This window comes from Alosa alosa, chromosome 15 (assembly GCF_017589495.1).
Source record: "Alosa alosa isolate M-15738 ecotype Scorff River chromosome 15, AALO_Geno_1.1, whole genome shotgun sequence".
Classification (NCBI taxonomy): domain Eukaryota; kingdom Metazoa; phylum Chordata; class Actinopteri; order Clupeiformes; family Clupeidae; genus Alosa; species Alosa alosa.
In genome coordinates, this window is record NC_063203.1 from 10,498,363 (window position 1) to 10,523,985 (window position 25,623).

General features: G+C 41.7%; 1 protein-coding gene across 1 annotated transcript; it reads left to right on the plus strand.

Annotated features, from left to right (window-relative positions):
- Nucleotides 1–1,934: 1,934 nt before the first annotated feature.
- On the plus strand, nt 1,935–25,246 carry LOC125308638. Its single transcript, XM_048265200.1, has 9 exons — nt 1,935–2,023; nt 6,637–6,691; nt 6,802–6,843; nt 6,914–7,093; nt 7,216–8,583; nt 16,855–17,082; nt 18,329–18,491; nt 18,774–19,253; nt 25,155–25,246. Exons 2-9 carry the CDS (start codon nt 6,650–6,652, stop codon nt 25,244–25,246), a joined length of 2,595 nt encoding a protein of 864 aa, XP_048121157.1. The 5' UTR covers nt 1,935–2,023; nt 6,637–6,649.
- Nucleotides 25,247–25,623: the final 377 nt, after the last annotated feature.

Below are 25,623 nucleotides of genomic sequence, written 5' to 3' on the forward strand. Positions count from 1 at the left end.
ATGAAAGGAAAACAACTCGTGCAACTGGCTATTGATCTATTCAAATCCTAAATGTGGCCTAGTTCATGTGATTTACCAACCCTGTCCTAATTCAGTTTGGACCAGTGGACCTGACAACATGAAATAAAACACAAAGTATTAAAAATAAGTAGCCTAGTCTACAGTAGGCCTATAGGCTATAGGTTACTGCTAGGTAGGCTTATCTTAGATAGGGCATAAGATAGTTTATGAAATATGTCTATCCAATATATTATATTTTGAAGTATCAGCAAGTAGGCTAAGATCTGACGGGTAAAAGAGTTACCACACTCTCCTGCAAACCAAAGGTGAAAATTCTTGCATAATGCAGCTTTAAAGTAAGAGGATAGATTAGACCTCTTATTCAGTCTTTGACACATAAGACACATGAAGAAAACACCACAACCTACAGAGAGCCTTAATTCTCTGCACATTTTCGAAGATCAGACAGCAGGGATTGATCTCTGCACACCCTGGCTGCAAGAGCGCTCGCGCACACACCCAGACATACGCACGCACTGGCTGCTTGACTGCACAGTTGCACAGATATACTTTCAAAGTGCGAAACATTTCGGATTCAATAAATCCAGTCGGGCTGTTAAAACGTGGCTTCAATTTTCAGGTTGCCTCGCCGGGCTTACTGCGGGCCCATGTGTCATAGTGCATCGGCGCGCTACCTGCCGCAAATAAAAGCCATTCCGCGCGGGTGGTGTAGGGCGGGCTTCAACTGCAAAATCACTTACGCTCACTCATATCAGATATGACCTTTCGAGAGTACAGTTAAAGGTCGTATATCCCGCGTTAAGTACTGTCAATAGTGAAAACAAAGAGACATTGTGGCAAAACTGGTAAATTGTTTATATGATATGATAAAATAATGACAAAATAAATGTGATTTGAATTAAACAATTTTGATCAAATCGTGAATATCCAGGGAGGGTAGGCTACTAAATGCAATACTAAATAAATCAACAATTTAGGCAAACATCCCTCATTCTGTTGTGATAGGGCTATATTTAATTAAGAATAAGGTGAATTGCCCTAATGTGGGACACTGCGGGACATCTAAAATCTAGTGGGTTTGGATTTATTGTGTTGGTTTAACATCGTAATATACTACAGCTGTTCGAAATGCAAAACAGGCGCATGCTGCTCTTTGATTAAAAAGCTATACATCAATTTCATACAACATCCACCATGATCAGTTTCAAAAGGGGTAAGTAACCTGCTTGACTGAAGAGAGCGTCGCAGTCATTGCAAATATGAACAATAATATGTTTTTAAAATGTCAGAGATTTGGCAGATGAATTTCCACAGGCCTCTTACGCTATGTGCTCCGATAATTGCGTGAAGTAGGCTAGCCTACAGTGAAAACGTGTCAAGGCGAGTAGGCTACAGATAACGTAGTGTAGCCTATGCTATTCATATTTAAGTCAAGTCAGTTTATTTGTATAGCGCATTTCACATGCACAGAGTGCAACCCAAAGCGCTCCACACATAAGACATTGACACAAAAGGCAAAAGATGCCCGGCGGAGCGGCGTAGTCGCCAGCGTACCCGCGACACCAAGACATAATCAAACAAATTTACAAAATAACAAATGACATACAAGACAAAAGATGCCGAATTTAATTCAAGCGCTCACTCTGAACTTCACAGCCATGTTTTATAACAACCATATGTGGGTGGAAGCGGCTTAGGTCTAGGTGTTAAAACTGTAATACGATAACGGCCTTTCACTGTAGGCTGTTATCTAATTTTTCATGGCAGGACTGAACAATGTAGCCTAGAGCGCGTAGAACGCGTGTCTGTCTACTGTCAATGTTTGTGACGCCACCTGTTGTCCAGGTAAGGATTACACAATTTCAACGTCATAATGATACAATTCCTTTATAATTTATTTGACAAGGTTGTTGCTTCACTTGGAAAGTTAGAGAAGTTAGAATTGCACGATAGGACCATATAACGAACGACATACAAAAGAAATAACGCGACTGCGTTTGTGGTAAGTCAAAAGTAGGCCTAGTTAAAATAGTATATTTACGTGTAAGTATATTAGACAGCGGACATAAACGTTGTAGATTTAGTCAAGTCAAGTCAAGTCAAGTTTATTTATATAGCACATGTCATACACAGAGGTCATTCAATGTGCTTTACATAAACAAAACCAAACGATAATAACAAATAAAAGCATAGAAGGGCAATATAGTCAAAGAATAGTTAAAAGGTAAAGATCATAATAAAAAGAAAACATAAAACACAAGGTAAAATCATTTAAAAATAAAGAATAATTAGTAAGCAAAAACAAAGGCAAAAGTAGTAAAAAAAGTAATAAAAGACAAAGTAGAATAATTATCGAGGCAGATTCAGAATTTGTAACTCGGCATAGTTAGCAGAAAGCCGCCTGAGAACAGTTTGGTCTTAAGTCTAGATTTAAAACTGGCTACAGTTGGGACCTTTTAATGTCATCCTAAAAGTTGGTTCCACAGCTGAGAGCATAGCAGCTAAAAGCTGCTTAGCCATGTTTAGTTCTAACTGTAGGTTTTACTAGCAGGTTTTTCACCTGGGACCTGAGAGGACGAGAAGGTGTGTACTGCTGAAGCATGTCTGACAAGTATTTAGGTCCTGCTCCATTTACTGATTTATAAACAAGCAATAGTGCTTTTAAAGTCAATTCTGTGACTTACTGGAAGCCAGTGCAAGGACTTAAGAATTGGAGTAATGTGGTCAGTTCTTTTAGTTTTTGTTAGAGTCCTAGCTGCTGCATTTTGTATCACCTGAAGCTGTTTAATAGTCTTTTAGGAAGGCCTGTGAACAGTCCATTGCAGTAATCAACCCTGCTGGAGATAAATGCATGAATGAGTTTTTCTAAGTCATGTTTTGACATCAGCCCTCTGAGTTTGACAATATTTTTGAGGTGGTAAAAAAGCTGATTTAGTTATCGCTTTCATGTGGCTGTTGAAATTTAGATCACTGTCAATTAATACACCAAGATTTTTAACAGTATCCTTTGCCTTCAACCCTTTTGTGTCAAGGAGAGTGGCAACCCTAAGTCTTTCCTCATTTTACCAAATATAATTACTTCAGTTTTTCTTTGTTCAGCTGAAGAAAATTTTGAGACATCCAGGTGTTGATTTGTTCTATACACTGACACATAGATTCAAGAGGACCATAGTTGTTTGGTGATAGAGCTAAGTAAATTTGTGTGTCATCTGCATAGCTATGATATGAAATCAAATTATTTTGAATGATTTGTCCAAGTGGGGAGCATATAGAGGTTGAATAATAGTGGCCCCAAGATCGACCCTGGGGAACACCACAGGTCAAGGACGTTGGTGTTGAGGTACAGTTTCGATGGCAACAAAGAAGCTCCTTTCTTGTAGATATGATTTTAGCCAGCTGATAACTATGCCTGTAAATCCAACCCAGTGTTCTAGTCTGTGTAGTAAAATATTGTGATCAACAGTGTCAAATGCTGCACTAAGGTCCAGTAGCACTAGGACTGATGTTTTACCTGAATCTGTGTTGAGGCGTATGTCATTGGAAACTTTAATGAGAGCTGTTTCAGTGCTGTGATTTGCCCGAAAACCAGACTGAAAGTAATCAAAATACCCATTTGATGTTAGGAAGGTGGTTAATTGATTAAAGACTACTTTTTCAATAATTTTGCCAATAAAAGGTAGATTGGATATGGGCCTGTAATTGTTTAGCATGGAGGCATCCAGGTTATTCTTCTTGAGAAGTGGCTTTACAACAGCTGTTTTCAGTGACTTAGGAAAAGTGCCAGACAGCAATGATTTGAACAATTTGAAGGACATCCGCCGCTATGAGGTGAAAAACAGTTTTGAAGAAATTGGTAGGCAGAGTGTCTAAGACACATGTGGAAGGGCTGAGATTCTGTACCGTTTTTTTCAAGTGTTTTCAGAGTCTATCAAGCTGAACTCTGACATCAAGTTTAGTTTCCCTCTGTTTGTTGCTGGAAGTTCAGGTTGTTGAATTTGTAATTGAGCAGATATGTTGAGTCTGATTTTGTCAATTTTACCTTTAAAAAAAAGATGAAAACTCATTGCATTTATTAGTTGAGAGAAGTTCAGGCGCTAATTGTGAGGGGGGATTTGTTAACTTATCAACAGTTGAAAATAGAATACGAGTGTTATTTGAACTTCTATTGATAATGTTAGAAAAGAAAGACTGTCTTGCTTTGCATATTTCAGAGTTATATGTGCGGAGCATCTCTTTTATGGATTTCATAGTGGATCTGAAGTTTGTATTTACGCCATTTTCTTTCAGTCTTCCTACACTCTCTTTTTAGAAGTTTAACTGCTGGATTTTGCCTCCATGGTGCTTTCTGTTTGTCCTTAACTTTCTTGAATTGTAATGGAGCAATGTCATCCATAATGTTTGCCATTTTTGCATTAAAGTGATCAAATAAGTCTTCAGAGTCTGACAGTTGACTTGGCTTTTAGTGAAAGTGCTTGCTCAAAGAGAGCACTTGTCTGATCATTTATGATTCTCCTTTTACCATCATAGCTGTGTTTTGAGTGTGTGGGGACATAGACACATCAAAGAACACGCAAAAATGATCAGATAAGGCCAGGTCTTTAACAGCTGTAGAGACATCGAGACCCTTTGTGATAACAAGGTCGAGGGTATGGCCGAGAGAGTGTGTTGGCCCCTGTACATGCTGTGTTAGGGAGAAAGTATCGATTAGTGCAATGAATTCCTTGGCATAATTGTTTTCAGGATTATCCACATGCAAGTTTAGATCCCCTGATATAATAAGACAGTCATACTCTATGCAAACAACTGATAGCAGTTCACCTAGCTCTTCAAGAAAAACTTTAGCTGAATGTTTTGGAGGCCTGTAAATTGTCAGTAATAAAATCTGAGGAGAAGACTTAATGCATGCACACAGATATTCAAATGTAGTCACCGAATGACGACTGATTGCACTGAAAAGACGTCTTGAAAATTGTGGCTATCCCCCCACCTCTTTTATTTGCCCTGGTAGCACTCAAGAAACTGAAGTTTGGGGGAGCTGATTCGATGAGAGTAGCAGCACTGTTTGCTTGATCTAACCATGTCTCAGTTAAAAGTAAAAAATCAAGGTTGTGTGTGCAAATTAGATCATGAATTAAGAATGATTTGTTTGAAAGAGATCTGATATTTAGGAGTGCTAGTTTTGTTAGTTTAAGTGTTGGGGAAATATGATCCATGGGGGAAATCTGAGGTTGATGTGGTACGGGTAGGAGATTGGACTGGTTTACCCTATAAGCTCGATGCATTTGTGTTCTATTTCTTGTCAATACAGGAATAGAGAATGTCATGGGCTTACTGGGTCCCGGCATGTTCTCAAAACTACTGTCAGTACCATTTATATTGCAGGGACCCTGAGAATGTCATGCAATACAGTCATCATATAATTGTCCCCTGCTGCTGCCATCTGTATTTTCCACTGCACATTCCTTGCTATATGCCGGCTGAGAAAATGAACTAAGAGGTTGCTGCTGCTTAAGAGATCCTTCTAAACGGGGAGGGGGAGGGCGAGGGGGTGAAGGTGCCCTTCGCTTCTTTGGTGCTAATAATCTTGGGCTAGTAAAACTCTGCATGGCTACTGGTAGCAGTCTCTCCATTCTTGCAGGGAACATCATGTGCTTGGGTGGGGATGGTGATGGGTATTCAGGGGATCCTGTGGAGTTTGAGTGGGTGGTGGGATGAAGGGGTGGGGATGGGGATGGGAGATTAGGGGGTTTGTGTGGCCTGGGGAGTTTGATTGGGTGGGGGGACGGATTGGGTGTGGGTGGTGATGGGAAATCAAGGAGGTTGGGGTTGAAAATTGATCCAGAGTCTCCATCTGCCTGCTGAGGTTCTGGGAAGTTTGTTGCAGATGCTCCGCTTTCAGCATGTATTCCAGTAGTGTATTCCATGTTGTTGTGTCTTTGTGGTGACAAGGAGACGACGGAGGTGGGAGGGGTATTGGTACTGGTGTTACAACATGACCCTTCCTTTCTGATATCCCTCTCAGCAGCTTTGATAGGTGCTATCTCCTCATGCTCATCACATCCATTTGTTTGCTGAGATTCCAGGGAGTTTGACGCCAGTGATTGACTTTGAGTCATTTTAGCAGCACCCATCTTATCTTGTCCAGTGGACATGGCTTGGCATTGTTGAGCTGGTTGTTTATGTTTCTCCAAGGTCTGCATTTCAGTGGAGGCTAGCGGGTGGTTATCAGAGGGCCCCACAGCAGGGGAGGTTGGGCATATCTCTGTTTCAGCCTGTGCAGAGTGTTTTGGTTTAGCTGAGTTGTTGATGTCATCTTTTGACCAATGATTTCGAGAGGTATAGTGTAGACAAGTGTATGGGATTTAAGTAAATTGTTTTAAATGACCTATGAACCACAACGTTGAACGAATAGGAACATTATGAAATGTGAGCGATACATTAGGTCAGTTGATAGACCCAATGTATGCTTTAGGTGGTTTTGTGTGAGAGATGGTATAAGAACATACGCATAACTTGCACATGCATATGTTCTTATACCATCTCTCTCTCTCACACACACCAATAATGTTTGTTGCATTTTGTAATAATCCCAAATACATCTAATTTTCTCCTTAGATTTCACTAGAGGATGTCTTCTTGTGATCCACCACAACATGTTCAGCCATATCAAGTATGTCTCACGTTTTAATTGTTGAAAAGAGATAGTATTTGCACACTAGCATTTCCTTATATTTCCCCTTTTCCCTGGGCGTTAACAAGTAGTCTACTTGAACTTTGCAGTCAGATGATGACGCTGAACTATCGGAGGGAGAAGTGGATGAGGTATGAAAACTGTGTGTGCGTGTATGAGTGTGTGTGTGTGTGTGTCACATAAATAAACTTTGATTTGCAGACTGTAGCACCCTTCCTCTCCTCGAGGACCATTGGCCAGGCATTAGAAGCCCTCCTGCAAGGAGAGCCCTTGGCCGACTCAGAGGTGATGTGGAGACAGCTGCTGACCTGGTGCCAGACGATGCGCCTGGAGAACCAGAGTCTCTGGGCTGAGGTGGGGAGACTGCGCTCTCTGTTACAGGTGAGAGAACAAGGACCATTTCATGCTCTGAGCCAACTAAACAAATGAGATTCTGTCACCTTGTGGAAGTAAATCAAGATTAAAATATCAGTTTCAAATGTGTCCTTCTGTCTTCAACTCAGATGAGACATGAGGGAACATCATCAGCCTTGACTGTTCCGGTTCCCATCTGGGATGGTGCTAGGGAGGTGGTTCCCCACTCTGTGCGTCCAAGATTTCCTGTGCGCACCACCCTGCAGTTTCGGCCGAGTTGTAGGGGGTCAGTTTTAAGCAGGCGTATTCATGGTGTCGCCTGCCCCTTCAGCTATGTGAAGGCTCGTATATACCACTCAGAGCCCTCACTGGATACCACACTACATGCTTTTGCATGTGAGATCGCTGGGAACAAGCTGTGCACTGCAGGCCTGACATCAGCTCCTCTGCCTGTCCCCCAGGCTGCTTCGTACGCAGAGGTGAACATCCAGCCTAGCGCTAATGCGCCCCCATCACATTCAGAGGTGCTGAGGGATGCATTCTGCCAAAGCAGCACTCTGAGCGTCGGGAAAACTCAATCTGAGCCCTCTTTGGCTGAGCGGCCTCCTGTTCCAGCACCACAGCTGTTCAACAACGAGCCATCCAGGGCACCTTCTGCCCCGGCTGCCTTGAATTCTAGAGCTGCCTCTTGCCCTGAAGTGGTCGTCCAGTTTGACATTGGACTGAGGAGAAAAAAAGAGGAGACACTTTCGAAATCCTCCCAAAATGATCTGGTGGGTTCCGCCATTGACAGTCTGTCTGAAGAGGAGACGCTTCCGAAATCTTCCCAAAATGATCTGGTGGGTTCCGCCATTGACAGTCTGTCTGTCAATGAGTCTGTCTTTGAGTTCAGTGCTAATGGGCCTAAGCAGGTCCAGCCCCGTCCCACCAAGATTAAACCTGTTCTGTCCGGGGATGCATCCAGAGACCCCCAGCTGAACACTCAGGAGCAGCTGAAGAGATTGAGAGAGGAGATGGTGAAAGCTTGTGAAGATGACCTAGTGGGTCACGAGTACCCTGACGTTGCTGAGTCTGTCCTCGAGTTCAGTGCTAATATTAGGGAACTCAACATCTGCCTGGACTGTTGCTCTGTCCCACACAAAGTGGAATATGAGGGTGGTGTCCCTGTGGGACACACATGTCACGGCCCTCCCACCATCCTAGTGTGCCAAAACACTCTGAAAGCTGTGGAGCTCAAGTGTCCTAAATGTGTTGGGAAGGTGAAAGTGGAGGAAAAGAAAGAAAGACGGATGATGAAGATCCTGCAGCGGGAACAGAAGGCCAAAGAAAAGCAAGAGAGAAGGCGACTCGCAGATGAAGAAAAGCAGCTCATAACAGCAATGAAGAAACTGGAGAAGCGCACGGCCTCTAAGGAAAAGAAAACACTAAGAATGGAGAGAAAGAGGGCAAAAGAAGAAAAGAAGAGACTGGAGAAGAAACTTGCAGAGAAGGAGAAGAGAGAGAAGGAAGAACTGGCAGTGAGGAAAAAGAGAGAGAAGGAAGAACTGGCAGTGAGGAAAAAGAGAGAGAAGGAAGAGCTGGCAGCAAGGAAAAAAAGAGAGAAGGAAGAGTTGGCAGAGAGGAAAAAGAGAGAGAAGGAAGAGTTAAGGTGCAAGAAACAGGAAGAAAAATAGAAAAAGATGGAGAAGGAATGAGGAAGCATCTTCTTGAAGAAGAGAAACAGAGGAAGAAAAGAGGAGAAGAAAAGGCTGCCAAAGAAATCTGATGCCAAAGACAAAGAGAAAGATGAGAAAAAGAGAATGAAAGAGGAGATTGAGGAGAGGAAGAAGAGGGAGAAGGAGGAGAGAAAGGCCTCCATTGTCTAAATCTTCAGAGACAATGTTACAAAATACATGCACCCACCTACATACATCAATACAATTAGACAAATAGCCACATATATTTTTGTAATGAATAAGTGGAAACAAGGGGAAAAGAGACATGGATGAGATAGAGACAATTTTCAAAAATACATACACCCACACACATCACATGATACCCAAACACACACAAAAAAATATCTGGCAGCAAGGAAAAAAGAAGGAAGAGTTGCAGTGAGGGAAAAAGAGAGAGAAGGAAGAGTTGGCAGCAAAGAAACAGGAAGAAAAAGAGCAGAAAAAGATGGAGAAGGAAATGAGGAAGCATCTTCTTGAAGAAGAGAAACAGAGGAAGAAAGAGGAGAAGAAAAGGCTGGCTAAAGAAATCGCTGATGCCAAAGACAAAGAGAAAGATGAGAAAAGAGAATGAAAGAGGTGAGATTGAGGGAGAGGAAGAAGAGGGAGAAGGAGAGAGAGAAGCACTCCATTGTCTAAATCTTCAGAGACAATGTTACAAAAATACATGCACCCACCTACATACATCACACCACTAGTAATAAATAGCCACATGGAAAAAAAAGAGAGAAGGAAGAGTTGGCAGAGAGGAAAAAGAGAGAGAAGGAAGAGTTGGCAGCAAAGAAACAGGAAGAAAAAGAGCAGAAAAAGATGGAGAAGGAAATGAGGAAGCATCTTCTTGAAGAAGAGAAACAGAGGAAGAAAGAGGAGAAGAAAAGGCTGGCTAAAGAAATCGCTGATGCCAAAGACAAAGAGAAAGATGAGAAAAAGAGAATGAAAGAGGAGATTGAGGAGAGGAAGAAGAGGGAGAAGGAGGAGAGAAAGGCCTCCATTGTCTAAATCTTCAGAGACAATGTTACAAAAATACATGCACCCACCTACATACATCACACCAATTGCACAAATAGCCACATATATTTTTGTAATGAATAAGTGGAAACAAGGGGAAAAGAGACATGGATGAGATAGGAGACAATTTTCTCAAAATACATACACCCACACACATCACATGATACCCAAACACACAAAAAATATCTGGCAGCAAGGGAAAAGACCTGAAAAAGGTAGGAGGAAATGAGGAAGTGTTTCCTGGATTGAGAGAAATGGAAGTAAGGACAGAAGAAATAGCTGAAAAATAATCACGAGAAAGCTGAAAAAAAAGGTTGAGGAGAGGAAGACAGAGAAAGGAGATGACAAAGAAAAAGTGGAAGAGAAAAAGGCTTCCAAGAAACAGAGGAAAGAAGAACAGAAGGGTGGAAAATAAGAGAGAAAAAGAGGAGATTGTGGAGAGGAAGAAGAGAGAGAGGCAAATAGTGAGAAGGAAGAGTGCAGTTGGCAAAATAAATAGCTGAAAAAAGAGAGGAGATGAAAAGGAGAGGAGGAAAAAGAGAGAGAAGGAAAAGAGGGAGGAGGAGAAAAGGAGAGGAGGAAATGAGTGAAGAGGAAAGGAGGGAGAAGAGGAAAAGGAGAGAAGAGGAAAGGAGGGAGGAGAGGAGGCAGGAGGAGGAGGGAGGAGGAGGACGAAAGGGATCCCAAGGCTGAAATATATTGCAATAAATAAAATGTTATCCAATTCATATATTTTCCCTTTATACAATGTACAAAACATGCTGCAACGATGTGGCTGCCTGTTACGGCTACAGTTCACTCACACAGGAGTTTGCCATCTTCAGGGGAAAGTCCGGAGGAGTCGATTGCTGAGTATGAAGTAACACGCTCTGGAAATTCGCAATTTCGTCGCCGTTTTAAAAAAAAAAAAAAAAAAAAACCATAGTCCAGTCCATACAACTTAATTTCAATTTCGAAAGAAATACTGGACTAGTTTAAAAAAAAAAAAAAAAAAAAAAAGCCGACGAAATTGTGAATTTCCAGAGCGTGTTACTCCACACTCAGCAATCGACTCCTACGGACTTTCCCCTGAAGATGGCAGCAAAGATGGCAACATTTCCAGAAAGGTACTGGCTTGATGAAATTCATTCTGGACTCTCTATCAGATCACATAAAGGCCTCGGGATACTTCGGTTTGGCTTTAGGGACCCTCTACTCACTACCACGTAAGTGTAATGTTATTTGGAACTGTAGAAGAGGTATAAAAATAGCGTTTTGTAGCGGCGAAATGACATGCCTCGGTCACTTCCAGGCTAACGAGTTTTGACTAAAAACGGTAAAATCGAACTTTCTCAAAACACCGAATGACATGATTTGGATGTCAGCTCAACGTATGTACTCCCAATCATCCGTAAATTGATCTAAAGTGCATTTTACTCTGGATAATTCCTTTAAAGACATTTAGGGCGTGTCCAGTCCACATTCTGCGTGATCAGACGTCGGGCGCATTGTTCATCTGTTTCTTTTCTTCAGTCATGGGTGTTTTGGGCATTACATCCTTTAAACCAGGGGTATTCAATTAAACTTCAGGGAGGTCCAGTTACGGAAAATTTCCACAAGCAAAGGTCCGGAGCATCATAATGTTTAACATGCTTGTATAACAGGGATGGAAATTAGCACCCGTCCACCAAATACGGGTGAATTTGTGTACTGGCGGGTGAATTTGGCCAACTTACCAGCCACTGTGGCGGGTAAATAAACAGAGCTAGCATACCACAAATATACAGTCAGATCCAGTCGAATTTTCGTAAGCATTTAAAATAATAAAGTGTGAAACCAGCCTATAAGGGTAAATCACGCTGATTTGAAGTTACCTACAATAACTACCATTGAGCAACTACCACTGGCGCAGCGCTTTCTGCCACTACCATTAGGAAACTGTCGCTATGCTTTCATGTGCCACTGCTGCGCTTATTTCAGGATGACTACATATACATAGCCTAACCCTAGCGAGATCTGTGGATCTGCCTTGTATCTTCACAGGCTAATATTCTCACGTGAATAGTTCTCTTTTGAAGTGGCCCGCATAGCTAATATTTTAACCCGGCCCACTACACCTTCACAGAAAACTATATGACACGCTATTATTTAGACCTATGAGCAGAGGTGGACGAAGTACACAATTCCTTTACTTAAGTGAAAGTATAGATACACCATGTCAAATATTACTCCAATACAAGTGAAAGTTGCTAAGTCAGATTTTTACTTAAGTTGAAGTACAGAAGTTACTTGCTTTTAAAAATACTTAAGTATTCAGAAGTACAAGTATTTTTCTTTTTTAATGTATTGAAATGTAATGTTTATTTGTCATTGATAGGGTATACATCCTTTGGTCGGTCATAGGACGAGGAGAGGCTGGCTGCGGTCGTCGCTCCTTGCCTGTTCACCTTTTTGCTTTACACTTAATGCTTTACATAATACTGATATGCACGACACTTTTGGTTTGCTTACCACTTACTGACTTCGGCAAAATCATTCGTTAATAAACCAACATTATATTTAAACATTAAGTTCAGTGTGATCTCCCCTATGTCAGCTCTGCTTTGAGCCAAGTGGTCCTGACAGACTTGAAGAGACCTTCAAAAATATGTCACCTATTTTCATAACTTTGAAACTGTTCAAATGGATGCAAAAATATAATTTAAATCATTACTCTAACTACTTTAACAGCAAGCAGTGCAACTTCAAACAGCGCATCAGTATTTTCAAAGTCAGCGGTGCATTTGAAGGACTCTGTTTGCATGCGAGACATCTGTGTTCTGAACACAAAGATTCCACTAGACCTTGCTTCACTAAAACCTTTTTGTGACCTTTGTGCGTATAACCTACATGCATTTGCACTCATCTATTATTTGAACTCATAGGCAAAGTGAAACTAGCTTCACCATGGTCTCATATTTTAGAGGGTGTAAGATAGCGATTTTTGGATAATGCGTTAGACCACACCTTATGTTGTTAATTGGCACACCCCTGGGCGCAAGGTTTCATAAAAGTGGAGCGCATGGCAAACATGATTCATCACTTTATTGAGTGAAATAAAGTTAATTTGTTTGCGCAACAGCCCATGTTCTGCGTTCACTCCAGCAAGAGTTAAATAAATGTTTAAAAGTGTTGTTATCAGCATGTACACAAATGTAAATTTGTGGGCCTGACTTGACGGACTCCCACCCAGTTCTTTGGAATGGAATCTAGGGTACCTACAGTAGGGGTTACTATGGTGCGCGAGGATAAGTGGAGAGGCAACGGGAGAATAACGTTAAGAGGGAGAAGACCAAAAAAGTGTACGACAAGGGGTGAAAGAAAATATAACGTTATGGTGACCCTTATTAGAAATATCAAGCTTTTACAAGTTGGTATATTAGACAGTAAACGTGTAGTCGTTTGATTCATCCGCAACGCTTGAGGGAGGACACAGAGACCTCTGCTTCTGACCAGGATGATGATCCAGAGCCAGGAGATGCAATTGACCACTTCCCAGCTGTATCAAGCACCACGTTTGCTTCTCCAAAAGGACCCAGTGGTAGGCCTACTTACCTATACAGTACAGTTATATTTGCTTGATGGCCGCAGTTCATTATTAATAATCTTCTGGATGCCTTACCTGTTTCTTTTACCATTTTATTTTAAGATCCAAAGTGGAAGGTCCTGTTCAGCCTTGTCTCACACAATTCCCCAAAACTCAGCATGCAACATGTAATGGCAGCCTTACATTGTGCGATTTTGGTCTGTTTTCACAGTCGGCGACTAAATTTCCAAAGTCGGACAGAAATCATGGGAGTTGTACTGGAATCGCGGCACGCTCCCGCCAACTAGATCGTTACAGTTTGAATAGTTGAACTGTTACAGTTTAAACAGATACAGTCAATGGTGTTGAAGTGGTTAAGTAGTCTAGCTAAGCAATAAAAAGTAGTGGAATTATTTGTGGTTGACCAGGAAATTTTGACTTGGCGATCAAATAGTTAGAACTATGGATTTGATGTTGGCCGCGAATTCAGAGCATTACGTTGACGTTAGCCGACATGGTGTCAGTGTAACGTAGCCTAGGCTACTCTTACACATATTACAAATATTTGGCAAAGTCTCCTGGTTCAATTGTTTCCAGTTTCATAGAAACAAGGGTGTTAAATTTGCAGTGACTACAAAATCCAACCTAATAACATTAGGCCTACCAAGGCATTGTGTTGGATGTTTCTCAATCTCCACTTGTTCTCTTCACTTATGTGGCAGCTAATCCATGTAGTAAAAAGGGGTACCCTTTTAAAAGGAGGCCTAAAGTTGTTTTATATAAATAGGATCGCTATGACCGTGATGTAGAGGGCAAGAAAGTATAATAGTCTCTCTCATGTGCTCATAACTTAGGTTATCAGGTCACTTGCTCATGATTTGCAGGTACAAATGAGGTAGGCCTAGCCTATTGCTTGCCATAATGGTAATGGAAAAATATATTACTAGTAGTAAAATATTCAAATATTTAGTGTTAACCTTACTCAGCACTGAAACCTGTCAAACTTCGTTCAAAGTCCTTCATCACATGAATTAAGATTAAACTAATTTAATTTCCGAGCACCACAAAGTCAGACCTCAGCAGCTTTTTTAATGTAAGATTGTTCGAATGTGTTAGGTCACATATCAATCAAATCATAACAACTGCAATGGTACGGTTTTTAAAATCATGTGTAGTACGCCTAAGTGTAAATGTGTGTGTCTAAACATGCTTTAATGAGCTTACACTTACTTTAATGAGCTGAATTTGAGCTTACAGTTCTTTCACCAACCTATGTGTTTTACATTACAGTTTTTCTCAGTCGCTTTGGTGCTTTTCTCACATCACTATTAACATTTGCACAGCAGTTAGTGCATTTCTCAAAACAATTAGTGGAAACTGCAAAACCTAGTGGATAACCTGCAAAAGCACGTCACTTGCTCAAAATGGATAGTCCATTCCTCAAAAGCAAGTATTTATGTCAATGAAACTGCCAGTGTCATCAAAATGAGAAGTCTTGACACCATCGTTTATGAACAAGATAGTCAAATGGCTTTGTCATGTTTTAATTAAGACAGTTTATGCTCTCAGTGTTTCCCATGCAAAAAAAGGTCAGAACTCGGTGACACTACCTGAAAATGCTCAAGACATCACTATACAGTTGTACAGCCATTTGAAAACTACAGTAAAGTTACAAATTGCTGTAGTTAGGGGAGTAAGTGAGTACAAGACACTGAATATGTATGTTTCACCGTTTTATTGCTCTTTGCAATTTTACAGCATTATGACAGAATTTGATAGCTAGTTCACCAATTTTGTATGTAATGACTCAAGCAATGAAATGAAGACTATTAGTTTTATTGGAAACGACTATTAAGCATCCATAGGTATAGTTCATTTTGACTGACATGACAAAGCAACTGATATACAGTACGTTCAAAAGCATTTGCAATTTGTTCAGAGGAAGGAGAAATTGCTACTATGATGTGCACAAATGACTAAATGTTGTAGAGGTTGAACTAATAGTTATTAGAATTTTCATTTAATCAACACAGTTGCGTACAGCTCACTTTTTTCAGCGAATGCAATGAATCATTTCCGGGTCAATAAAAAAACTTCAATACCTGTGGAAACCCTGAGTTGTCCTCTTTCTGCTGCACTTCGTTTGGAAGACTGTCGACGGAAAACGACTGCGCTAGAGAAGTATGGCGACATACCCTTTCTACATTGAACATTTCTCAAAATGGCCCCGGGGACGGGTTTGGGCGTTTGTCCTCAAATAAAGTGGGGAAGAGAACAACTATAGCGACGACTTGTGGCAAAATGTGTTGAGATGAAAAGTCAAGTAGACATGTTGAATTCACTTTTTCCTTTGTGTTTAGAATGTTAGCGTGAAAATTAAAGGACGTTTTTTTTTTACTTTTGTAATGGTGTAATAATGTCCTTCGGAATACGTCGCAGGAAGAAACGAAAGACTGAACTAGCGTCGTTTGATAGCCATATATTCGATACTTATTACACAGAAGTATATATTTTCAGTTTAAAATATAAACTGTGAACCAAAACTACACAGTTAACTATTCTGTTTCAGTAGACTGTTAGACCAGGGGTCTGCAACCTGCGGCCCTTTGGCTCCTCTATATTGGCCCCAGCTTTTTCTAAATATGAAAATGAATAAAATATTTTAATATAATTTCATTTAATTGTCAAGCTTTACTTGAAGTATATGGACTAATAGGCTATATCTATATTTTCATGATAACAATTAAGGGAAATACAGTATAGCCATGACTATAATAGAATAGAATGGTAGGTTAGTAAAGTGCAGTGACTGACTATCTGTGTTTAAACGTCTCTGATATCTTTGTGGCCCTAGACTGATTTAAAGGGACACCAGGCAACGTTTTCGTGTTAATTACTCATCTTCGTAAGTCGGTATATGGTTAAATGACTCATTACAGGGCGAATGAAGACTCTCTCGCCCGCCCCTACTGCCTGTAGGAAGAATATCCCGCTTGCAAGTTCAGTGTATTGTACCCGGCGACCGAAGCAGTTTCAGTTTCCATCGTGCATCCACAGCACAGAGGAAGGCTAACGAAACGCTAGCGATTGTTGCAAACGTGTGTATAATGGCAGAGCCGGCGAAGAAGCAGCGAAAACCCTTGACGGAAGACGCAAAGAAAAGGAAAAGAGCTTCAGACCGAGCGAGGGGGAGTTTCGTAGAGAAAAAGCATCAGGCTTGCCTGATGTCCCTTTAATGTTGTATTTATCATCAAAAAATGGCCCTTTGGAAAAAAAAGGTTGCCGACCCCTGTGTTGGACCAAGTTTTCTAGGCTGTGAATAAATAAAAGTGCCACCAGGGAGTGCCATTACTCTCTTCAAAAGGCAGCTTTGACATTTGCGTCTATCATGCTGCTTTGTGCACTAATCAGTGAAAGGAAATAAACGACATACTTTGATATTTGTTTATCATAATATATTTAATATTATATAATAATAGTAATAAAATAACAAATGTTTGTTACTCTGTATGTTCTTTATATAGAAAATGCCCCGTGCCAAGAACTACACAGAGGAGGACCTATGGCTGGCCTTGCTGGCCCTGGAGGAGGGAGGGAGCCTTCGTAAGGTGGCGGCCGAATACGGCGTGTCCCACACCACCCTGCAAGACTGGAGGAAGGGGAAGTATGCCCACCTCCCCCACCCCAACCGGGCATTGCTGCCCAATGAGGAGGAGGCCCTGATCAGCTACATATTCTGTATGGCGGTGTTGGTATATCGGTGGTGTTAGTGCTTGCCTTGGAGATATGCAAGGCGTCGGGATGGACGAATCTGTTCCTGAACATGGAAAACTGAACATGGAAAACTGGATTCGGCGACAAGGGCTCCTCCAAAAAGTGTGTCCTCTGTGGGAAAGGCCAGAAGACCGTGTATGCGCAGCAGGTTGTGACACCGTCACATTAATTTAAGTGTTCCTTTACATTTATTATTGCAAAGAACATTACCTTGATTTCCTATAATGTTTATGTATGAGGAATGATATTCATATGTATATCTGTGTAATATATGTATTGTCCACTGTGGTTTTGGTAAGAATGTGGGGTGTCTCTTTAAGGCCTCGGCCGCCCGCGATTGCTATGACCACGCATACAAGCTTACTTAGGTGGGTGCGTCAGGTGTTTGGGGGTTCGGTGGAGAGATTCAGCAAGTGCAGGGTGTTTGAATGCGTGGCGCCAGTATTGTTTGCTGCAGCCACATAGATATAAAGCTAGTTCCCTTGGGTTTGAGAGCTCTTAAAACATGTCTTAAGAGACTGCTTTAATGGAGGAGAGGAGAGAACATTGTGCAACTGCATAGACTGTACCTCATACGCGCGTCTTCAGCAAGAGGACGTGCCCGGACCCCAAACTTCAACTTCGCGTGTTAACGTTGCCCGACGTTCAACGGATCTGGTGAGATCTATCTCGTTTGAGTATTTTTTGGCGTGGTATACCACTGAATCAGCGCTTGACCTTTTGCCTTTGTTGTTGTGGATTATTTATTTTTCGCTGCGTTTCCGACAGAGGATTATTTTCGCGGCCTACCTGTTTCCTGGTTGGAATATAAAGACTATAGCGCGATCCTGGGAAAGACCTGAAGTTTTCCTTTAGTTTGGACTTTTAGTTTAATTTTGTGGACTGAGACAAAGGGGGTTGGGGAGATTCAAGTATTGTGTGGTTGCACGGGATAATTGGTGTAATAATAATATACTGCGCTAAGCGCGTCATTCAATTCAACTGTTTGGTGCGTCTTTTCAGCGCACCAAATATTTGTTGAATATTTGTTGGTTGCTGTGTGCTTTATTAACGGCAGTATACCTGCTCTTATGCATATGTGTTTGTGTAATAAGGCAAAAAGTATTTGTGACAGTATTGAAGTGTTTTGTTATTGTCGATTATTACTTTCATTCCCAAGAACCCCTTGTGCGTTTATAGTAACACAGCTGTTTAAAAAGGACGTAAAGGGCTGATTGTTACAAGGTGACAACCAGGGAACACGTCACGGTGCACTGCTGCGTAAACACTGCTGGGGAGGCCATACCTCCATTTGTCATCTTTGCAAAGTGCCTCCCCAGCACAGCCTACGGCCTGGAGAGGCCCACAAACGCGCTCTACGGTGTGTCGGATACGGGGTTCATGGACAGTCAGCTGCTTTTGAAGTGACGATCATTCTTGAATTTTAGGACAAAGAGGCCTAATTGGAGACATTTGCGTGATGCGTTGTTATCACTGGTAACAACAGTTGTTATATTAATAAATGCTTATTAAAATGCTCCAAGAAGTGGGGGGACGGCGTTCCCCCGCGTCCAACGCCCACTACACCCCTGCCCCATTCTCAATCTGAGGAGGTTTACTCATCACTTACAGCGCCTCCCCTTCAGGATGCTGCGTCTGTCAACAGTCCTCACTTTTGTTCGTCCTGGAGATTGGTTCACAACAGTGGACCTACGGGATGCTTACTTCCATATCCCAATCCAGAGACCACAGGAAGTACCTCCGCTTTTTCTTTCAAGGGGCGGCATACCAGTACAAAGTTGTGTCCTGAACTATCTGGACGACTGGTTGATTTGTGCCCCAACCAAGGAGCGGGCAGAGAGCGACACAGAGGTGGTGTTGGCACACCTCTTCAAGTTGGGCTTGGCGCTGAACAGGGAGAAGAGTGCTGGTTCCCTGCACCACAGTAGAGTACCTGGGTCTGGTGCTAGATTCCACCACAATGAGAGCCTGGCTATCTCCTCGGAGGAAGCTTGTGTTAAGGAAGAGCTTGTCCCATCTTCTAGGGGCAAAGCAAATATCTGTGATGTCCAGTCGGAGGCTGCTTGGCCTAATGGCAGCAGCAGCCCAGGTTGTGCCACTAGGCTTGCTTCATATGAGGCCGCTGCAACAGTGGTTCTCGAGGAACAAGGTGAGCCCCTACGAGGACGGGCGATGTGTTCTGCAGCTGGATGCAGGCTGTGTTCCAGGCATACACTGGTGGCTTGCCGCCCTGGACCTGCAGGAGGGTGTCCCTCTGGGCCAGCAGAGTTCAAGAGAAACTGTAACCACGGATGCCTCCAGTCTGGGCTGGGGAGCCATGTGGCAGGGCTGTCCTGAACCCGGGTTACCTGCGTAACCCTGCATTTTTGTACATGATGTTATTATTTTGCAGTCACTTCATCTGTTTTTATAACCCAGATGGATTGATATACTTGGTACCAATGGAACCAGTGTCTCCTCTTTCATCTGCTATGCTTGTCACAGTCAGGAGGGGTTTATTGTCATAAATGTTGGGATTTGGGGTTTCCAAGGATAAATGTCTGAGATGTGGGTTGACAATGATTATTTGTGTACAATGAACAATTTCCTGTGATGGACATTTTCCTGGTTTCTCACTGTGATTGGTGTATGGACTAATTGGACTGGGGTGTGTGAGGGTTTGTGATTGGGAGGTAAATCCTTTTTATAGTAAGTATGTAATTAATTTGTAGTCCTGGTTAAATCATACCTGCCAACACTCCCGTTTTTCCCGGGTTTCAGTCACCTCTCGGCGCCCTCCTGTTTTGTTATTTTTCCCGGAAAACTCCCGTAATTTGCATGACCATCAAACTTAATATCACTGATATTAAAATCACTGATCCATTCATTTTTTCTGTTAGTCTGACATTTCCCAAATTGCTAGATTGTGTATGAAATACACCCTACATATATACTATAAACAATGACTTACTTTCAATTTAAACCTTTTTGTCCTAAAATCTCGCAACCCAAAAAAGGAAGCGGGTGCACACTGTGCAGCCACGGAGTCTTGCAAGCAAGTGGGCTAGTTGAATAGCTTAGGCCTACTTCACAACTAGCTATTGTCAAATTGTTAGGGAAGAAATTTTGTAATTAACACATCACATAAACTGTTATCGAGTGTTGTTGATACACAATAGGAAACTTGTGTCTTTGGAACATCATAATCAGACAGCAGCTTTGGAGTTTTGCATTACATCTCTTTATTCCCAGACACGACAGTCATATCATTCACGACCCTGTATCCCAAACCATGGATCCGTTAAAGAGGTGTCTGGTCCCGTTTCCCTGAATAAAGCTTGAAGTCTGACATGCCGTCACATCGGGCCCAGAACTAGATTCCAAACTTTTCTGGTTTGTTAGGCATGTACATTACAAGCTCTGTTCTGCCTTTGAAGCCTTTCATAGCCTCGTCAATAGAAATGTCACGACCGTGTTGATAAAACAGCTTGCAATTTTGACGTGCCATCTCAAACACCGGCGCAATTTTAGCTATCGGATGATAGCTAGCATCAGCTCTCGTCACTCGCACTGCAGCATTATTACAGTGTAAGTAGTTATGCTGCACTTTTCGTCCAAAAAAAGCTCTCATCTCGGCGCCGTCAGTCGGAAACAAGAGGTTATCAACTCGCGAGTGTTCTTGAGCACAGTGCTCCGTGTACAAGTTTGTCACATTGTCTCGACGAAAAAAAGAAAAAAGTAATCCAAGGGTGTAGCGTTTCCTACATTGAATGTCCTTGGCAACTTCGGTCCTGAATCCATAGTAAATTGATTGATTGTTTGGTCCCTTATAACACGACTCCTGGCTACATCTCCCGTTTCTCTCATCTCGTCAATGACATTTTCGTGACCATCACTTTCGCTGTCACTTTCCTCCGAGGGTATAAAATCATCATCAAACCCAGAAAAATCAGACCCATCAGACTCATTATCAAGAAAATTATCAATATAAAAGGCTGCATCTTCCGTTTTTCTGAACACTCGCGCCACCATCGTCAAAATGTCAACATTCGCAGGTCACTCTGATAGCTGACACGCTCGTCTTTTTCCCCCTCAGAGGCTAGAACCTACTAGATAGTCAAACTTCGGAAAACCCCGCGACTATGTATCCCCTATTAGTTAGCCTGGTGTTGCTAGGTTTCGGCTATGCCGATCAGATTATTTGTTACAAAGGCATACACGGTACTTGCTCTAGTCATCGTCAAAACTCATCATAAAGGATTTGTGGGGGGTAGTCATATGGCGTCTTTATGGGGGAAAGAGTTAAGATGTCCTTTCCTTTTGTAAGTTGCTTTGGATAAAAGTGCCAGCTAAATGACTCTACTGTACGTACCTACATGAGATTCTCTGGTTATTGGGGGAGGGACTGCACAAGGAGTTGTGGGATTGCAAAGCCAACGGATGGATGGTGGCGCTGGTGCGAAAATCTTCCGAAAGCAAGCAAGATAAGCAGTAAGCAGACCATATTTATTTCTTCGTAATATAATAGTAGTCCAACAATTATTATCATACCTCCAATTAAAGTTAGTTTAACCTAGTAGTAATAATAGTAATAATCAACTAATGCTAGTTCGACTTCAATTTAACTGAACCTAAAAATCTTTCTTTTTAGTAAACTATGTGTACACGAACAATGTTCTCAATGCTCGAGTTCATATGTAGAGACACTGATGATGCTTTGATTAAAGTTTCATGTTATATTGAGCCTTCTTAGTGTTTGAAAAATAGCGAAACCATATAGCCTACTAAACTAAAGTTTGACTCGGGTACGTTCGTAGCCTATTTCAAGTGACAAAATTTAAAGTTTAGCTGACGATATAACAACCTACTCGACTGTGACTTCGTTCGTGACACTCCTGTTAATAAGCTAAACTAGAAAGAGCTAAAATAACACACCAACCTTATTTGCGCCTTTTATTCAAATTTGCTCAAAGATCATAAGTGTAAGCCCTTTTCGCTCCCTACAATGATGTATTCCAAGCGGTCAGCTGCATCGGGGGCGGGGAGGTAGTAATTGAAACACCATGCCTGTGTAACGTAATCGCTCTCAGGGATGCCCTCTGTTTGCTGGTTGGTTCGGCTGCCCAACTGCCGAAGTAAACGAGGGCGAATCAACCTATTCCAGACGGAGTACTGTAGGGAAAAGAAATCAAAAGTCGGAAGTACGTAGGCAGGCCGAGGCCAGGCTAGCGGATTTGTACACACAGCCTTACAACACTGTTTACAGCTCTTCGAGTCACGGTAAAATGTAATTTTTGATACATGGCTAATTTACATACACTTATGATGTGGGTGCTTGCGTTTCTTTAGGAATCCGCCGTCTTGGTTTGTATAGAAATGAATATTAACTGACGCATCCTAGATAGTAATTACTTATTGAATCTATGTTAAATCAACATTATTTTGTCAACGTTAAATCATTGAATCAACGTTGCACTGCATGATTCTATAACATTTTTCACCCTCTATTAAAAGGGAAACTTGGCAGGATTTTCCCCTCTGCTGGAGAAATTGTGCATTATGCTATTTCAAACTGTAGGAAAAGGTAACGATAAAGCACATGGATTTGTTTACAAGCTAGCGAACGGTTAGCATAAGTTTGGCAGAACTATGTGGATGTTACAAGGTAAGAAACACGATTTAAAACGAGTTTCTTGTTTCTCACTTCTCTTTCCAGGACGGTAGTCTCAATGTTGCCAGGTTGGTTTTCCGCCTGGGGACGCTAGGCGCAGCGGGGAAAGTCACCATTTTCACCGGAACAGGTCATTTAACCATTAATAAGTCCCGCCTCCGAAACAGCCGTGTCCACCCAACTTCCGGTCGTCAAATGTCTATGGGAAATAACATGGCGTTTCGAAATATCGTGCCTGTCAAACTCTGTAGGTGGCAAAGTAGAAAAAGCTGGTGGGGCGATTAGTCTACACACTTCTGCCATCTAGTTTCCACTGGATGTTTTGATTGTCTGTGCCGTTAAAGTAGTAAACGATTATTAATGATAACCGGGAGCTAGTTCCGATGTACGCGGGCGGAGGAGGGCGTTAGATCTCGTTTACAACCAGTCACAACCTAACGTGATGGTCATTTTCACGTGATTCATGCGTGATTTCAGTGGTCTATAAAAGTAAATTGTTTGCAAGGTTCAGCCTCTTTTCAACACGACTTAACTTAAAAGATTAAAAGATATTCGATTGCTGGCAGATTGTAGCTCATAGATAGTAATAGTATATATATGGTATAAATCTAGTAGTATTTTTGAGATATTATAAATCCAGTACACAACCCTTAACTTATAAAAAAGCCACAAGGGTTGTGCTAACCAGCACGAGGACTAGTGTTAGCTTTCGGCAACCTAGCTGAATTGGCTAGTTTGGTTATACTAGTTATTATATTATTATGACTGCCGCGCAGCAAAGCGGCGGTCATATGGTCATATAGGTTTAGTCAGATTTTTTTTTTTTTATCCTTTTTTTTATATCCAAGTAACTCTTTTTGTATCTAAGTAACTAGTTCTGATTTAATTTTCCTCAAAATTGACGAGTCTGTTCCTATCCCACTCCTATTTTGTGCCGCCAGTGCTTTTACATTTGCCTCTGCCAAAAGGTTATTATATAGTTTGTAAGCTGGAATGTTTTTCATTGCAGCAGCAGCAGCAAGCTTTTTTCTTTCTGGCTCCCTAAATGGTCAAGCTTTAAGTTTCTCTCCAGAATTAAATATTTGACCCTCAAAGTAAATTTAAAATGTTGGCTCTGTTTTTTGTCTCATTGTTATACTGAATGTCATAGCAGAATGCTATAGTAAATTGATGACTTTTAAATACTATTGGACAGTATGGGTTAAATTCAGAAATCTCTGAAGTAAATAGTTGTTGCCAAAAATGTTTTGGAAAATATCTACCATTTCTATATTTATGACATTGTCCAGAGGACGTGTAAATACACTGTTTCCTGGGACAGATTTTGAAAATGGTTTAAGACGAGCTTCATTGGATAAAAGGCATTTGACAGTTTCTTCACTAATTTCAGTTTTTCCAAACGCTGCATCTCCTGTCTCTTCCATGTAAGTGTGTCTGTCGGTGTGTCTGGTTTTTGGTGTGCATACAGTTGAAGATGGTGGTGTATTTGTGATGTGTTTGTTTTGGCCTATGCCATCAGCACCCGAATCACCAAAGTTTGACTATTAATGCTTGTTATACTAGCCTGCCTAAAGTCATACTTGTCTGAAGTCATGCTTACATCACATATTTGACCCACTGTAGTTGACAGTGTTGGGACATTTTATTATTGTATATATCCATTCTTTTGTGGATTTATTTGTATTTTGCACGAAATAGAAGCACAAATAAATCCTACAGAATCAGTGTCTACAGTGACACAGTCAAAATGAAACCACTCATCGCAGATATGGCATGCTATCATGGGTTTTGTTTTGTCATTTGACAAAAACATAAAAGTCGTAATTTTGTTTACCACAATCTTGTGTTCCTCCTCCCGCAATACAAACCGGAACTGAAACACATTGGATCGGAACGAAATGGTCGGAGGAGGCCATCGCACAGCTGCAGGGCTCTCTCTCCTGCACTGACGGGGGCATTTTCCAGGGAAGTTTGGATGAGCGGACTACACAAAGTTCTGCATCATCACCACTATTCCGAAAAAACCCATCACCAGTTACCCAAATTCTAAACCCTGGATCAACCCTCCATATCAAGCACACCCTCAAAGAAAAACAAAAAGCATTCAAGGACTGGGCCACTCTGAAACTATTCAATAGACGGACACAAAACGACATTAAAGCCAAAATGAAATACAAAGATAAACTGGAGCAGGAATTTAGTAACATGAACACAAAACAAGCTTATCAAAGAGTCAAAATATTAACCAGACAGGAACAAAAATGGAACCACAGCACCAGACCCATTAACCTCTGCCAACACCCTAACAGCTTCTTTGCCCGGTTCGACACCCACAATTACTCTGCCACGTGAGGATTTGCTCAGCTCCCTCACTAAGACCCCACGTACCCCCCTTCACAGAGGAGGATGTCCGACAGCAGCTGGCCAGTTGCAAACCTGGCAAGGCAACAGGGCCAGACGGCATCCCAGTGTGGCAAGTGGAACACAACTAACAGGGCTTAGGCCCAGACAAGTAGCAGACTACGCCACGATGGGACTTGCACCCAAATAATTAGTTCTCTTATTCTAGCAAGGCACTCAGGTTCGTTGATGGATTAGCCAGAGACAGTAGTCTAGTACAAAAACAGATTTTTTTTCTTTATAAAACCAAGGAGCACACACAGTAATTCACTCAACATGCGATTGGATCTCACAGCAAACAATGGCACTGCACACCAAATCAAACAAGGCACAAACACTTACTACATTATAATCAACGTGCACAGACGCACACACAGGGGGGAGAGGGAGAATAGGGCTGAAGCTTACCGGTGGGAGGCTATGGCTCAAGCAATGAGCATCCATAGAAAACACCCCACACACGTGCTGA

What these genes read in the sequence shown, in the direction of transcription:
- LOC125308638 (XM_048265200.1), top strand. Translation starts at nt 6,650, where the DNA reads ATGTCTTCTTGTGATCCACCACAACATGTTCAGCCATATCAA. An exon ending in GACTGCGCTCTCTGTTACAG is followed by an intron (nt 7,094 to 7,215) that starts GTGAGAGAACAA and finishes TCTTCAACTCAG; the next exon opens with ATGAGACATGAGGGAACATC. An exon ending in AGTGGTTCTCGAGGAACAAG is followed by an intron (nt 19,254 to 25,154) that starts GTGAGCCCCTAC and finishes CCCCCTTCACAG; the next exon opens with AGGAGGATGTCCGACAGCAG.